The sequence below is a fragment of the Giraffa tippelskirchi genome, chromosome 12, assembly GCF_054371585.1.
Source record: "Giraffa tippelskirchi isolate mGirTip1 chromosome 12, T2T-mGirTip1v1.2.pri, whole genome shotgun sequence".
NCBI classification, from domain to species: domain Eukaryota; kingdom Metazoa; phylum Chordata; class Mammalia; order Artiodactyla; family Giraffidae; genus Giraffa; species Giraffa tippelskirchi.
The window spans coordinates 4,327,871-4,343,377 of record NC_137286.1 but is presented as its reverse complement, the minus strand read 5'-3'; the positions used below and the strand labels follow the sequence as shown (position 1 = coordinate 4,343,377).

Genomic DNA, 15,507 nt, shown 5'->3' with positions numbered 1-15,507 from the left:
CTGGAACTTGTAGTCTTTTCTCATTGTGTTTTGAATTTCATGTGTATGTATTTTGATGTGGATCTACATTCATCTGTTTTGCCAGGCCCTTTTGATCTGAAAGCATATGTCTTCCGATTGTGTACATTTCTTGGACAATCCCTTGGACAATGGCCTCCCGTCTGTTTTTTCTTTCTTGAACTTATATTGTTTGTATGTTGGATCTCTTTGACAGGTTCTCTGCTTTTCATGTATTTTCCCTCTGATTTTCATATCTTAATCTCTTTGTTCTCTTACTGAGCAGTTACTCTGTCTTCATCTTTTCATCTATTTTCATTTCTGCAATCTCTGATTTTCAAGAGTTTTTTTTTTTTATTACACTCTAAATATTATTTTATTGAATTTTTTTCATGGATGCAATTAGTTCTTTGATATTTCTAAAAATATTAATAATAGTTTTTTGAAATTGTCTTTCTCTTAAAAAGAGTCTCCAAGCTTTTTTTTTTTCTATTTTTCCTTCCAAGTGTGTGTCAGTGTCTAACTTTCGTTTTAGGTTCTTTTCTCAACTCTCTGGTTGTATAGAAAGATACATAGATATAGATGATATTGGTACATATATACAATGCACACATCCAGATAAACTAAAGAACTATTTGGAAGCTCTCAGTATGTGGTTGGGTCTTGCAAACTATGGATTTTACTGCAGAGAGAGCTAACTGGTCATTGTATTGAGGAACCCCAGGTTTTAGCATTTTTATGTCTTTTTCTTTTAGACTGATTGGATGATCCAAAGAGTTTCTGATCTAGAATTTTACTAGTGGCTGGTGCTCTGTGAGGTTTGTGAAGGAAGACTGAGTGGTCTTAACATCCAACTTACAAAGCTTTGCCTTCTTTCTCTTTTGAATTTAGGACTCTTGCCCTCAGCTGTGCATGCATCTCTGCTTCAGTCACCTCTGCTTTGCTCTCTGCATGTAATACCTTTTCAGTCTTCTCTCGGTGTTAGGGAAGGCTTTGCCTAATGGATGAAGATTGGGGGCTCTGTCTTCTTCTTTAACAGACTTTTAGCCAATTGATCTTATCCAGGCCCAGGCTTTCCTGGAGGTTCCTGAGACTTCTGTGGGTTCTGTTGAATACACTGGCCTTTATTTCAGCTCTCCTCACTGCCAGTCCAGGGTTCCCCACTCTGAATCAGTTTCAGATCTCCTATTGTCTTGTCTTTGTCCCATGTACTCATGCTCAAGATCAAAATCTCTTCACTTTCATTTAGCGCAGTTTCAAGAGCAAAGGTGGATATCTATATGCTATTCATTATGCTGAACTGAAAGTCATTTACCCGTCTTTCTCTACTGCTGTATCTTCTATTTTTATTTTATTAATACCTTTCAAAGTAAGAATAGTAACTGTTTTTCCATTCTATATTACCAATATCCTGCCCTCCCCCCACATTTTTCATTTACCATTCCATTTTGTTCATGGAGCATTTAACTTTTTATTTAAAAAATTTATTTTCTAAAAAGTCTATCACTAATTTTTTCTTATAGTTACTTCTTAGTTAGAAAGACCTTTCCTACCCCAAGCTCATATATTTAGTCACTTTTATTTTTTTCTAGTTCTTTCATGATTTCTTCTTTATATTGAATCTTTAATCCTTGAATTGAATTATTGTAAGAAACAACTTTTTGCTCAATTTCCACATGCTAGATGTTAGATAGCATGTGGTAGATGCAATTTACCACATGCTAGATACTTTTATAGTTTTTATTTCTCATTGTGGCTTTCTATTATGACATTAATCTGTCTATTCTTATCCTAGTATTGCTTTGTTATAATAGATCATATTGTTAAAATATGTATTATTATTTGATAGAAGTAGTCTTCCTTCATTCTTATTTTTCAAGATTTTCTTGGTTAGTCTCACTTGTTATTTTTCCAGATGAATTTTAGTGATATAGTGAAGTTAAAAGCATTCCTTATAGATTTTCTGTGAAATTTTATAAAATTATAAATTAAAGAGAATTGGTATGTTTTGACACTTGGACTTTGCATCTTTTATACTTTATAATATACAGTCACAATTCATCAAATTTGACAAATTCACAATTTGTTATTAAGTTTATTTCAAGGAACTAAGTATTGCTTCTGTTGTGAATTTTTCTTATATTTTCTAACTGGTTATTACTTGTATGTAGGGAAGAGATTATGTATCTATTGTTATTGTCTATCTCATTGAATTTTCTTGTATGTTCTACAAGCTTTCAGTTGAATGTTTTGGAATTTCTAGGTAAAGTGTCATACATATCTATACAATTATAGAAACAATTTTTAAATATTTTATCTCTTTTATTTTTCTTTGTTGTGTTATAGTATTGTCTAGATCTTCCAAAACATTAAATTGTTGATAACAAATCTTTGTCTCTTTTCTGGTTCATGTTAAGTATGATAACAGGTACCTTTTAAGGCTGTACGTTTTTTATAATGCTAATTAAGTATCTACTTCATGTATGATTAAAATCAGGGATGGATTAGAATTTTCTGAAATACTTTTTTGATATCTGTAGAGATACTTGTGTTGTTTTTCTCCATTGACCTATTGATGAAATGAATTATAATAATGTTTCATAACTTTGAAACATTTTTGGATCAAATTCTACCTGATTTTTGTTTATTGTTCTTTTAATATACTTCATGATTTGGTCTGCTAGTATTTGGAATTAAAGTTGTGGTCATTTGATGTCAAAGTTATGCTAGCTTTGTAAAATCAATTAGGGAACATTCCATCTTTTTCTGTATTCTGTACCATATATACATCATTTAAATGATCTATTTCATGAGAAACTTGAACTTAGCTATATAACTCTCCTGGGATAATTCTGACAACTTTTTCTATTTCTTCTGTATTTATGGGATACTTTAGATTTCCTAAATCTTTAGATTTTTTGCTTCTTTTTCTAATATAGCTCAGTGTTTACATGTGCAGGCACTGAAATCGGACAACTTGGGTTCAAATTCTTGGTCTATCATTTCTCATTTGACCTCAGGAAAACTATGTCTTCTCCCTAATTCTTTGTTTGTACACTTGTTAAATGGATAATAAGAGCCTGAAACTAAGAGGGCCACTGTGAGAATTAAAGAGATAAAGTATCTTGCATTGAGTCTGGCACATAGTGAGTGCTCTGTGATTCTTTTAAAGCTAACATTAATCCTAGAAAATAATCTATTTTTGAGATGTAAATACTTCTTCGTATAGAACTATAAGTAGTGTTTGTATAATAAAATTTATTTCTATGTCATCTTTATCATTCTTAATTTTGGACATGGGTACTTTATCTCTTTTTTCATTAGATGAGCTGTCTATTTTAGAGATTGTTCAAGGAATCAGTTCTTGGAATAATTTGTCAATTTAACTGTTTCGTGTATGTGTTCAAACTCACCAATATCTGCCTTTATCCTTATGGAATCCTGCCTTCTTGTTTCCTTACTCTGTGGACCTGTTCATATGTCCTTTCTGTTATTCTTCTTTAATAATGAAAGCATTTCATAATATGAATTTGCCTCTAGTTGCAATTTTGACTGCACGTGATAAGTTTTAATATGTAGTCTTTTCAAAATTTTAAAATATTTGTAATCATGCTTTCAATTTCTTGTAATTAATGTTTTTCATTTCTTCTTGTTCTTAGAAGAAATGATTATCTGAATAAAATGTACAAAAATGGAGCTTACTTTTAAAATTATTTTCTACTTTATTTGGGTTGTATTGTTGCTTATACTTTCTTATTAAATTGTGATCTTATTTTATTGTGGTTAGAGAATGTGGACACACAAATTTCTACTTTGAGAATTTATGGATGTCGTCTTTGTGCCTTCTTTTATCAATTTTTTGAATGACTCGTGGGCCTTTAAAAGTAAGGTAACATTTTATTTATAGGATACAGATTTTAATGTAAAGACATTTCATTTTACAAGCTTTTCAGTTTATTCTTTTGAATTTTCTTAGTGAAGAATTAAGTAACCTATAAAACAATCATAATTTAAACCTCACTCCAAGAGTTTATAACATTTATCTATTTTTTTTTGCCTTTGTTATATTGATTAGAGCTTTTGAACAGTATAAACTAATATTGAAGAAGTAAGCATTTTTCTTTATTTCTCATTTTCTGTTAAATATGATGTTGCTTGTCTCTAGATTTAAGGTATTTTTCTCATTTTCTTTTTGCCCACTTGATGACTTTGGACTGAGAGGTTTCTGGAAACTGTGCTTCTATTTGCCCATCTTTGGATGCTATTTTATTCCTAATGTAGATGTTCATGAGTGTCATTGCTGTGGATGGTAACTTCTGTCTCTGAGAGGTGTTTTTCATCAACCTATATAATGACTTTGCTTTTGGGTACTTGAAATTCAGAAGCACTTCTGCTTCATTTTCATTTGTTTTCCTGAGTTAGGTAACCCTGCTTTCTTATATAATCGTTTCTGGAAGTCTGTATTCAAGGCAAAGTGTTGTTTGAAAATTGAACCAGAGACTTGCGTGTTCCAAAGAATTCTGCTCCTCGAGAGCTCAACATTCTGTACCTTTCCAGGCAATTTCTAGCATTCCACGGATGTTCTTTAATTTTATTTTTTCCAAACACATAGTTGACTGCCTTAAACTCAATTATTGAGGCTAAGGACTGGCCATATTGGGTTCATCTAAGGATTTCCATGTTTGTCTTAATTTCTTAAGTACATGTAAGATCTGTACTCTTACTACTGGTATCAGTGACTTTCTTTTTCCAATTTCCACTTATTTTTATAAAACAATAAGAGCAAAATGTAATTAAATACTGGTTTTCAACTGCCGCCAAGCCTTTTATTCAGACCAAATATTACCCAGAAGCCCCATAAGTAAAATAGCAGATCAAAGCTGCCCTGTTTGGAGCTGGGTGGAGACCTTGAGATGTGGGCACCATCCTGACAGTAGTGGGGGCCCCAAGCACCCCTAAAATACCATTTGAAAACCTCCACAATGAATCATTTAAGGAATTGCACAGATAAACTGAACAAATTGCTATATATGCAAAACGGAGGATGCCATTGATAGGAAATTGATTGCTGGCTGTCGGCTGCTGTATGAATTCCGTGGATTTTTCAGATGTCTCTGCCTGATTGTGTGGGCTGCCTGAGAGTCAAATGTATGAAAATGGATGCCCATTCCTTGGGTTTGATTATTTTTTAATTTGTTGAATGTGTGCTTCAAGTAGACAACATAGAGTTGGCTTTGAGGATTTTTGACTTGAGTTGGAAACTCCTTTTAAGGGCATATAACTCACATTTGTTTTCTGGATTTTCTCATTTTAACTTCAAAAAATTGCACTTAAGGCTTGTTTTCTTTTTTTACCCTTACTTTCTTTCCTTCTGTCTTATATACACTATGTTTTTTCTTGGGTTTCCCTGGTCTCTCAGTTGTAAATAAACCACCTGCTGTGCAGGAGAGGCAGGTTCAATCCCTGGGTCGGGAAGATCCCCTGGAGGAGGGCATGGCATCTCACTCCAGTATCTTTCCTGGAAAATCCCTTGGACAGAGGAGCCTGGAGGGCTACAGTCTATGGGGTCACAAAAGAGTCGGACATGACTTAGTGACTCCACAACAACAAAGTTTTTCTTAAAATTGTTTTTCGATGATTCAAAAAGTACACAATCAGTTTCTAAGTCTGTTAGTGCTTACACCTCAGTTTGTTTTTTTTTTAAACAGCTTACATCTAAGTTTCTCTATGGTAAAAATGAAATAGTTTTTTTTAAGTGAAATGATTTTGTACTCCTTCTGCCCTCTGCGTAATTATTAAGTCGAGAATGTACATTTCTTCCCCTTCCTCTTGTGTATCCCCTCCCAAATGCTAAGAGATGAGTGGGTTTTTCACCATCTCCTCTGCTTACCTTCCCCACCCACTTGCCCTGATCTTTGGGAGGAACACGGTGCTTTCTGTGGTCCAGCCCATCCTGCAGTAGCTGAAGTGAAGTGAAGTGAGGTCGCTCAGTCATGTCCGACTCGTTGCAGTAGCTGAAACTCCATCCTATTTCTGGACCAGAAATCCTGGCCCTCAGTGCGGCTCCGTCATCACACGTCACTGTGTGGACTGTGTCTGTCTGTCTCCCATCCTGTGAGCTCCCAGGAGGCAGGAACACACAAGTCGCCACAGGGCCACCTTGGGCTCCTCATGGGACTGGTGTTGGTACATGTGTGTTCGTGGCTGTGTGTCTCCAAGGACGTCAATGAACAGGTGAATTAGTGGGGGAGTAGATGTGTGGGAGGGTGTGAGTTTGTGAGACAGAATAAATGAGTGGACAGGTGGATCGACGTGCCTTTGAAAGAGTGGATGAGCCGGTGGATGTGCGAGGGAGTGGAGTGATTCCTGGGGTCTGGGGAAGTGAGAAGGGCCACCCTCTGGGGTCTGGAGGGTGGGAGGGAAAGGTGGCCTTCCTTGCGTCTCTAGTGATCCAGGATGCCAGTGGAGTGGTATGTCACTTTATCCAGGAGGACAAGGGTACTTTCTAGGTCCATCTCTGCTATTCAGAGTTGTCCATTCTTTCCTTGCCCACTACTCTGTGGAATATCTGGTGCTGGGCCAGTAACCCCTCCCTGCATCAGAGGAGCCCCTGTACCAAAGAGCAATGTGACTGGCTTCCTCCCCCATCACGGACACAGAGAACATCAAGGCCATCCAAGTGAACCCCCGTGGCTTCCCCTCATCCTCCCGGCCCCTTGCTTCCCTTTCCCTAGGACCAGAGGAGGAGGTGACCTGCTTCTGGCCCAGCAGCACCTGCCCCCAAGCCTGATTCCATTCTCCAGCTTCTCAGGGGTCTCCCACCACCCTTTCCAGCCCCTACTTCCTACAGCCTTCCCACGGTGTCCTATCAGGCTGTCGTCCTTCGAGTCTGAAAAATGTCGAGCTACCATCTTCTTGGTGGATTCTCCATGTCTCATTTTTTGTTTGCTCTCTGACCCTACCTTTCCCCCAGAAGTGCCTCCATTAGGATCGTTGGTGACCTCCATAGGATTGCCGACTCAGCATCTCGACTAGGATTTCTCACCAGCGCTTTGAACTCAGGAGTGTTCGGCACTGAACTCCTGCCCCCGGGCCATGCTCGGTCTCTCCGGCTGCTCCCCAGCCCAGGGGCTCTCTCCTGGCTTCTGTGAGCAACACTAGCCCAGATGCTTCCCCTTGTCCTACGGCACCCTGTTCCCCACCCGTACCTGGGACCTTACCAGATCTCTTCCACTCTTCTTCCTAACTCTTCCCAAACATGCCCACTTCCCCCCATGTCCACGGCTCCTACTCTGTCCAGGGCACCAGTCTCTTCTTTGAGACTCCTGAATTCTTTCTCCCTGCTTCCACTTTTGCCCCCAGCACTTTCTTTTCACATTCACGAGAGATATCGTATAAAAACGCCAAACTCAAGTTCTTTATCAGCTTTTTATTGGCTTTTTCTTGGCTTGAGGATAAAATCCGTAACCTTTAAACTTTGCTGTAAGGCTCTAAATGATCTGGACCCCACCTGGCTCAATCCCCGGCACATTTCTGGCTCTCCATGTACCATTCACATAGATGCTTTTTTCTTACCATGCTCTATGCAGCCCATGCTCCACTGGTCTGGTCCAGGAGCCATTGATCTGGCTCGTGCTCCATCTGGTCGATGAAACACCTCTCTAGTCCACACTGCGTCCATTCCTCTGCTGCAACCCTGCATGGTCCTCTCCTGTTTCTCTTCCTGGCTTAGCTTCCTCATCCTTCATCTTTTACTTTATCCTAATCCCAGGGACGGTGGAGCCTGCTGGGCTGCCGTCTATGGGGTCGCACAGAGTTGGACACGACTGACGTGACTTAGCAGCAGCAGCAGTCTTCTGAGAAGCTTCCTCTAAAACGGTCAGATCTTCTTTTTACACGTCCCTGCTTTTTCACAACATTTTGGCCCCTTATAATTTAGAAATCAATGCTCTGCGATAATTATTTCCATGTGAGTCTCCCCTGTTAGGCTAGAAGCTCCAGGAGGACAGAGATCACGTTTTATTCACAGTTCCAGCAGCTCATGGGTGTTTGATAAACACAAGCTTGTTTCTTTGACCACGTGGGCAGGGGGCTGTGGGGACTCAGGTGATGCAAAGGTCGGAGCTGGAGGGTGGGGTCAGGGCTCAGGGAGCCCCAGGGATGAGGATGGGGATGAAGGCTGAAGCCTTGAATGTGGTTCCAGGCAGTTTGGTCTTCAGCAGCTGGACTGTGAGCAGGGGGTGCCATGCAGTGGGCATCGAGACTTCAGGGGACAGCTGTGCCCCACCGTGCTGCCTGGAGCCAGCCCTACCCTTTTCATGGCGACTACCCGACCTCACGGCTGTGCCTCCCATTCATCCATGGTGGTTGTATTGGCAGGTGGGCTATGAGAGGGGATGGAGAGACCCAGGGAAGACCTCTGGGAGGAGGTGGAGGTGTTGAGCAGGATAATGAAGAGCCCATTTCACACCCAGCCCGGCAGCTCAAGTCTACAAGGGTGGTGTGGCATGTGGCGAGGACTGTCAGAGCCTGGGTGAGCTCATGTAGGTCGTTACCCAGAAGTCGAGGGCCCCCTTTCACACATGAGCTCCGCTCTTAGAGCTTCCCATTCTGCCATGCAGAGCAAGCCACTGCCCCTCCCTGTGATTAAGACACCGTTGACCATGCGATGGCCAAAGCATGGTCAGCTTTGTGTGGTTTGCCCTTCTCGGTCTTTCCGAGTTAGCGTGGCCTTCCTACAGGAGATGCTGATTCAGGAGGGAGGCACGTCTTCCCTATCAGAACTGCTCCCCCACATTTGAAGGGAGCAGTTTGTGTTCCCCACGTGCCTGCTTCCTAATGCCATATGGGGCCTCAGAAACCTTAAGCCTGGAAGCGACACCAACTTCAGGGACAAGCCCTGATTCTGGGGTCAGCACCACTCCATGGTTCCTGCAGAGATGGTAGACTATGGAACGTAGGCTTTGTGATTTTTGACCTATGTAACATGGTCCACTAACTCTCAGTATCCAATCCGTCCTCGGAGGGCACCCCGGAGGTGTTGCCAACGTGAGGGAAGAGGACACTGGGTTTAGCTGTGGCCCTACTCTGCGGTCACCCCCAGGGCCCATGTCTGATGTCCGAATCTTGCAACAAGGCCTTTCCAGTGCATCCTCTGGGGGCTTTTCTGGAGGTGACGCTGCCTGGGGGAGAGACACTGCTTCCAGCCTCAGTCATGGTCCTTGAAGAGATGGCTTGCTTTGCGGCCTATGCATGAGAAAAGACTGGTGTGACGTGGGCCACCACTTCCCATAGCCCGGCCAGCTTTGGAGGGCTTCATGGAACCGACACCACCTTCAGGGAGACCCAGCAGCCCGGCTTCCGTCATGGTACTGGAGAGATAGTCCCCTGTGTTGAAGTTCCTATGTTTGTATGAAAGTCCACCTCTGATCAATATTAAATTCCTCCTCTGATATTTTCTGGAGGCGATGCCAAGACGGGGGATGAGATGGAGGTTCTGACCTTAGGGAGTCTGATGACCAAAATGACATCTGCCTGGTTTACTGAAGATGGCACAGTGGTGACTGCTCAGATCCCATCTGGCCTGGAACAATGTCTTGGAAATTCCCTTGGCCATCAGTCTTTCTTTGTGGCATATATGTATATATATATATATATATATATATGTTGATCCCCAAAACTAGGGCTCACTACCTGGGCTTCATGTGCCCGGAGACCTGGGGTTCCTGTGCCCAGAAACTTGGGCTTCATGTGCCTGGAGGCTATTTGCTTGGCCTGCTCAGGAGAACCAGACAGGTGTTCCTTGTGATGGCACACACGCCATCTTCTGCTTCTCAATTTGCTCATGACCAGCCCCTCACACGTTCCTCTCTGCCACATGCCATGCCCACCCTCCTGCCATACCCACCTACCCATTCTCTCAGAGCCGACACAGTGCCTGACACCTGGTAGGCATTTGATCAGTATTTTTGGAATGATGAAACAGAACATCGTCCACTTCTGCTCAGTGGGACTTGCAGCCTTGGAGGGCTTCCTGGAGGAGTTGCCAGCTTTGGGGATAAGCCACCAGTTCCAGCATCCATGCCAACTCCTGACAGTGGAGACAAGACTTCTAGCCTGTGTGTGCTTGTCGCATAATGTATGTGTTGTAGTCGACCTGCCCTCTGATTCTCTCCAGCTCTGAAAGACTTTCTGGACGTGTCCCCAGCCTCTGTCCTCGGCGTCCCTGTGTGGTACTTGGAGAGATAGTAGACCGTATAGCGTACGCTTTATCTGTGACGTATGTAACACGGTCCACTAACCCTCAGTATCAAATCCATCCTCGAGGCCCCCGGAAGTGACGCCATCTTCAGGGAGGCGCCCTCGGACCCAGCACCAGAACGCTCGATGACGCCCGAAGAGATGGTTTTCTGTATGGCATGCTCTTTTCTGCATGATGCGAAATTACACACTCTCGCTCTTCTCATATCAAGTTCTGCCTCGGGAAATCTCACCGTCTCTGGGGAGTGGATCTGGCTTCTCTTTCGGGATCGGTGCTGCTCTCTGGCATTCAGTGACAATGACTGACTTCGCAACTCTCATTTAGTGTCGCACCATGACCTGCTCCTTCTCAGCATCAAACACAGCCGTGAAGAGGTCCCCGGAGGCAACTTTGCAGATGCCAGCCTTCTTCCAGCGTCACTGCCATCGTGCGGTACTTGAAGAAATGGTTTACCGTCCCACATACATTCTGAATATGTATGTGGGACGGTAAACCGCTTCTTGGTATCCAGCCCAGCCATCCAAACCCTCCTGGAGAAAGCCTGAAGTTATGAGAGGCGACACCGGTCTCCGCGCCGTCCCTGCTCCACGGTACTTGGCGGAATGGTAGACTGGTACATGTGTTCTTAATCTGTTAATGCTTGCGACGCCGTCTTCTCCTCACTGTCAAATGCAGCCTTCAAGGGCTTCCCTAGGACAACGATCACCTCTCGGGAGCTATCCTGTTTCCACCGTGGCACACCCCTCGCCCCTGGTCCTTGAAGTAACCGTGGCCAGCACCGAGAATGTTCACGGAGGGCTCTGCCACCTTCTGCGTCCCGTCAGCCTCAAAGCTATCCTCTGCTGACTTCAGGACCACGTGCCCATGTAGAGGCGGATACGGTGCCCGCAAGACGATGCCACACCAGGTACTTGAAGAGACACACTGACTCATATTTTTCGTTGACGATGCGTGTACAGTCTATCTTTTTTCCATATCAAGCTTAGTCTTCTCGGGGAAGACGCCTCGGCTCTGGACTCAACATTGAGCCTCCACGAAGATCTGATTGGCCTCAAGTGCTTTCAGACGACGTGCGGTCCACAGGCCCATTTCTTCCCCCATCTCCCATCCAGCCTTGAGGAACTTGCCGAAGATGCTGCCAGCCTGAGAGGCAAGTCGGAGCCCTGGTTCTGGTGCCCGCGCCAACCTCACGGTACCTGAAAAGGGTTCCACCGCACTGCATGTGTTTGATTAACAGCGTATGTAATGTGGTCTGCTTCTTTTCAGTATTGCGTTCAGCCTCGAAGGTCTCTAGGGAGGTCATGTCCACCTCTGAGACGAGGTATCGGTTCTGGCTCCAGGACTGCTTTGAGATACTTAGAAGAAGTTGACCATGCTTCATACGTCTTACTTACAAAGCATGTGACTCAGTCCACCTTTTCGTAACAGCCACTGCACCTTGGGGGGCTTCCTGTAGGCAGTGCTGAGCATCAGGCATAGTGCTCGTCCCGGCGTCATCTCCACTGTGGGTCCTTGAGGGGTTTCTCTGTGCCGCGTCCACTGTGCCTCTAGCAGACATTGCATAGCGGCCTCTTCTCAATACTGCGTCTAGCCTCTGAGGGCTTCCGGAAGGTGATGCTAAGGAGAGGAAAGAGACGCCGGTTCTGACATCAGCCCTTCCCACGGTACCTGAAAAGATGGTTGACCATAGAACATGCGCTGTCTCTATGTCGTATGTAATGTGGTCCACGTCTTCTCAATATCAAATTCAGTCGCAGAGGGCTTCCCAGAGGCAAAGCTAACTTCGTGGGAGACGCGCTGGTCTGGCTTCAGCACCATTTCGCTGTATGTGGAGAGATGGTCGACCATAAAACGTACGTGTGCTTTATGACGTATGTCACATGGTCCACTAATTCTCAGCATCAGTCAGCCTGAGGGGACTTCCTGGAGGCCATGCCAGCTTGGAAGCAGGTGGTAGGCACCGTCCAGCACAGATCACGGGCTTTATCCCCCCAACCAACACTCAGCGCTCAATCCCAGCCTTATAGGGCACCTGGGAGGTGGTAGTGGCATTGGGCGTGGGTGTGTGTGGTCATGGCCACCCTTGCTGATGGCTGGTAACTCATGATGTAGATGGCCAGGGCTTCCGGGAGGTGGTCCCGGATGAAGGGAAGCGAGGCGAGGTCGGTGTCACTTCCTGGTATTTGAAGACGCGGTTGACCATGGTGTGTACGCTTTATTTATGACGTAGGACACATGGTCTGCTTCTTCTCAATATCACATCTTCGCCTTGGAAGACTTCCAGGAGGTGATCTCAGCTTTGAGGAAGAGCCACTGCCCTGGTGTCAGCACTGCTGCTGCTTGGTACTTGGAGAGAGGTGGTCCGTGGCGCGTTCGCTTTATTTATGGCGCACATTACACGGTCGACCTCTTTGCAGTATCTAATCCCGCCTTGCAAGCTTTCCTGGAGCTAACATCAACAGCGGGGTGGGCACACTAGGTCTGCGCTCGGTGCCACACGGTGGGGTGTGTTTGTGATGCTTTTGTCTTGTGTGTGATGATGACTCACGCGTGGCAGCCTTATTCTCAGCAGACCCCTCTGGCTTGGCAGCTTCCAGGGCAGGGCTAACTTGCGGACGAGGAGAATGGCTTCACCACGTGCCTGGGTACATGAGATGGTTGACCAGAGAGCACACGCTTTATTTGTGCCGTTTGTGACCTGGTCCACTAACCCTCAGTATCTAATCCCCTCTCGGAGAACTTCCGGAAGAAGTGCCCACTCTGGGGGAAGGAGACTTTGCGGGGTCAGCCGGGCTCCGCTAGACTCGGAAGAGAACACCTTCAAGGCGTCTGCCACCCGCGTGCCAGATACTGCAAACTTGGACTTGTTTTCAGTAGGAGATCTTGTCTTGGAGGGCTTCCCAGCTGGGAGGCCATCCAAACTCACGGGAAGGGGCATGCTGTCTGTGCCACCCCAAAGTACTGGAGTGACCCGCTGACCGGGGTGTGTGGACTTTATTGATGACCCAGGTCATATACCTCAGTATCCAGGGAATCTTTGGGGGGAAGTTGGGGGGGGAACCCACCTTGGCTTGGGGTGTATGTGTCTGTATGGTAACTGAGAAAAGTTTGCCCTGGGGGTGAACCAAAAATGTGACAGCTCTTCTGAGCAGCGTCTCTGTAGTCTCACCAGCTCCTGGCCATGATGCCAATTTCAGGGTGTTGAGGTGGCCACCAGGTCTGCTCCGCTGGGGTACTTGGATGGACAGCATGCGCTCAACCAGTGGCTTAAGCCAGCACTGCGACCATCACAGAGGGCAATTCCGTACTCACAGGACGTCCAGGATCGAAGGTCACGTCTGGGGAAGAATCACTGGTGTTCTGGTCAGTGTTCATCCGTGGTACCTGAAGAGAGGTTTTCTGGGTTTCTGTTTCTTTAATGAGGATGAAACACACCTGGTTAACCTCTTTTCCAGTATCAAATCCCATCTTGAAGGCCTTCCGGTCCAGACTTCAGCTTCTGGGAAAGACGTTTACTGTCAGCTCCCGCCCAGTGGACAGAAATGAGTGGTTGACCACAAAGCCTGTGCCTTGTATGTATGACTCACGTCATCTGTTCTACTAACCATCCACGTGTAATCCGTATTAACAGGGCTTCTGGGATTGGCTGTCAAGTCTGAGGAAGAACCAGTTCATGTCAGTGGAATTGGTGGTACTTGAGGAGAGGTTTTCTAGGTCTCTGTTTCTTTCATGAGGATGAAACACACCTGGTTAACCTTTTTTCCAGTATCAGATCCCACCTTGGAGGCCTTCTGGTCCAGACCTCAGCCTGTGGGATGGGATGCTGTGGACACGAATAACCTGTTGCCCACAAGCCTGTCCCGTATTTCTGATTTTAGTTACCTATCCCACTAACCATCAGTATCTTATCCATTCTCAGGAGTACTTCCCAAGAGAATGCCCACCTAGAGGAATTCCATGGTCCTCAAGATAGCTCCATGCCTGGATCACACAGGTAGGTCATCTGTGGTTGCATTTATCTTGGACTTAGCCCAAAAACCCATGTTGGTGAATGCCTGTTGCATGGCCAGCATGCCCTGGACAGTGTAGGTGGCCTAGACCACTGCCCCTGAATCTCTGGTTTATTCCAAAAAGATGTCCTAGACATAATGACATCTTTGGGAGGGAAAACCAGTTCTGAGATCAAGACGAGGCCTTGGAGGTCTCTAGAATTGGTCTGGGATAGGAGCTGTTTATTTCCAATAGGAATTCTGGAGTGCATTTACCTCTTTAAGAATGCTTGACGTTACACCAATGTAGGGAAGAGGGCTTTATTATCAACCCTGGTCCAGGAGAAATGAGCAGATAGCTGACTGCAGGCCATGTGCTTTACCTGGGACACACCTGGTTCACTTACCATTGTATCTACTTCATCCTTAAGGGGCAATGCAATCAATGCAGCTGTCAAGGAAGAAGCTGTGTGTCTGGTGGCTCTTTTCTGCGGTCCTCAAGGAGAGGTTTCCTTCAGTATACTCCATCTTTTATGACAAAGTATCACACCAAAGGGCTTCCCCAGTGGCTCAGCTGATAATGAACCTGTCTGCCAATGCAGGAGATACAAGAGATGCGGGTTCAATCCCCGAGTCAGGAAGATCCCCTGGAGATGGAAATGGCAACCTGCTCCAATAGTCTTACCTGGAGAATTCCATGGACAGAGGAGCATGGCAGGCTGCAGTCCATGGGGTCTCAAAGAGTTGGACATGACCGAGCATGCACGCATCAGGGGGCATCCGTACCATCCTCTCTTCAGTATCAAATGCCAGCTTGGAAGATTTCCTGAATGAGACAGAAGTTGTCAGCTCAAGCCCAGGGTGAATGAGCCCACACATCTGTTTCCCTTGCCCTGCATGGCATATCTGACATTGATGTTCCTTTCACATCCTTTCCAGTAGGACTTCATGGAGGTGACACCAACCTTTGGGGAAGGAAGTGGTTCTTGGTCAGCTCTAAAGCTGGGGCACAGAGGTAGGTTGTCTGCACCATGTTTGATTCAATGGCAGTAGGCCGTGTCTCAGTTCTGGGCTTTTTCGTGGCAGTTGGGGAAGGGGCGTGGGTTCTTGAGAAGCCCCAGGTCTTGCCACTTCATCCCCACTTGGTTTGATGAGTGTCAGAATGGTTGTGGTAGCCATGAACAGCGCTGAAAAAAGTGAAAGTGTTAGTTGCTCAGTTGTGTCTGACTCTTTGCGACCCCATGGACTGTCGCCCGCCAG

General features: G+C 45.3%; 1 protein-coding gene across 1 annotated transcript in view; it reads left to right on the top strand.

Annotated features, from left to right (window-relative positions):
* LOC145529390 (uncharacterized) overlaps positions 1-15,507 on the top strand; it is an 89,526-nt gene that overhangs the window by 66,733 nt on the left and 7,286 nt on the right. Inside the window, exons 2-7 of the mRNA XM_081549699.1 lie at positions 10,934-11,165; positions 11,240-11,450; positions 13,573-13,621; positions 13,714-13,830; positions 14,178-14,252; positions 14,679-15,262. Of these exons, the coding sequence (XP_081405825.1) occupies positions 11,043-11,165; positions 11,240-11,450; positions 13,573-13,621; positions 13,714-13,804 (474 nt within the window). The 5' untranslated portion in view covers positions 10,934-11,042 and the 3' untranslated portion in view covers positions 13,805-13,830; positions 14,178-14,252; positions 14,679-15,262. The remainder of the gene's footprint in view (positions 1-10,933; positions 11,166-11,239; positions 11,451-13,572; positions 13,622-13,713; positions 13,831-14,177; positions 14,253-14,678; positions 15,263-15,507) is intronic.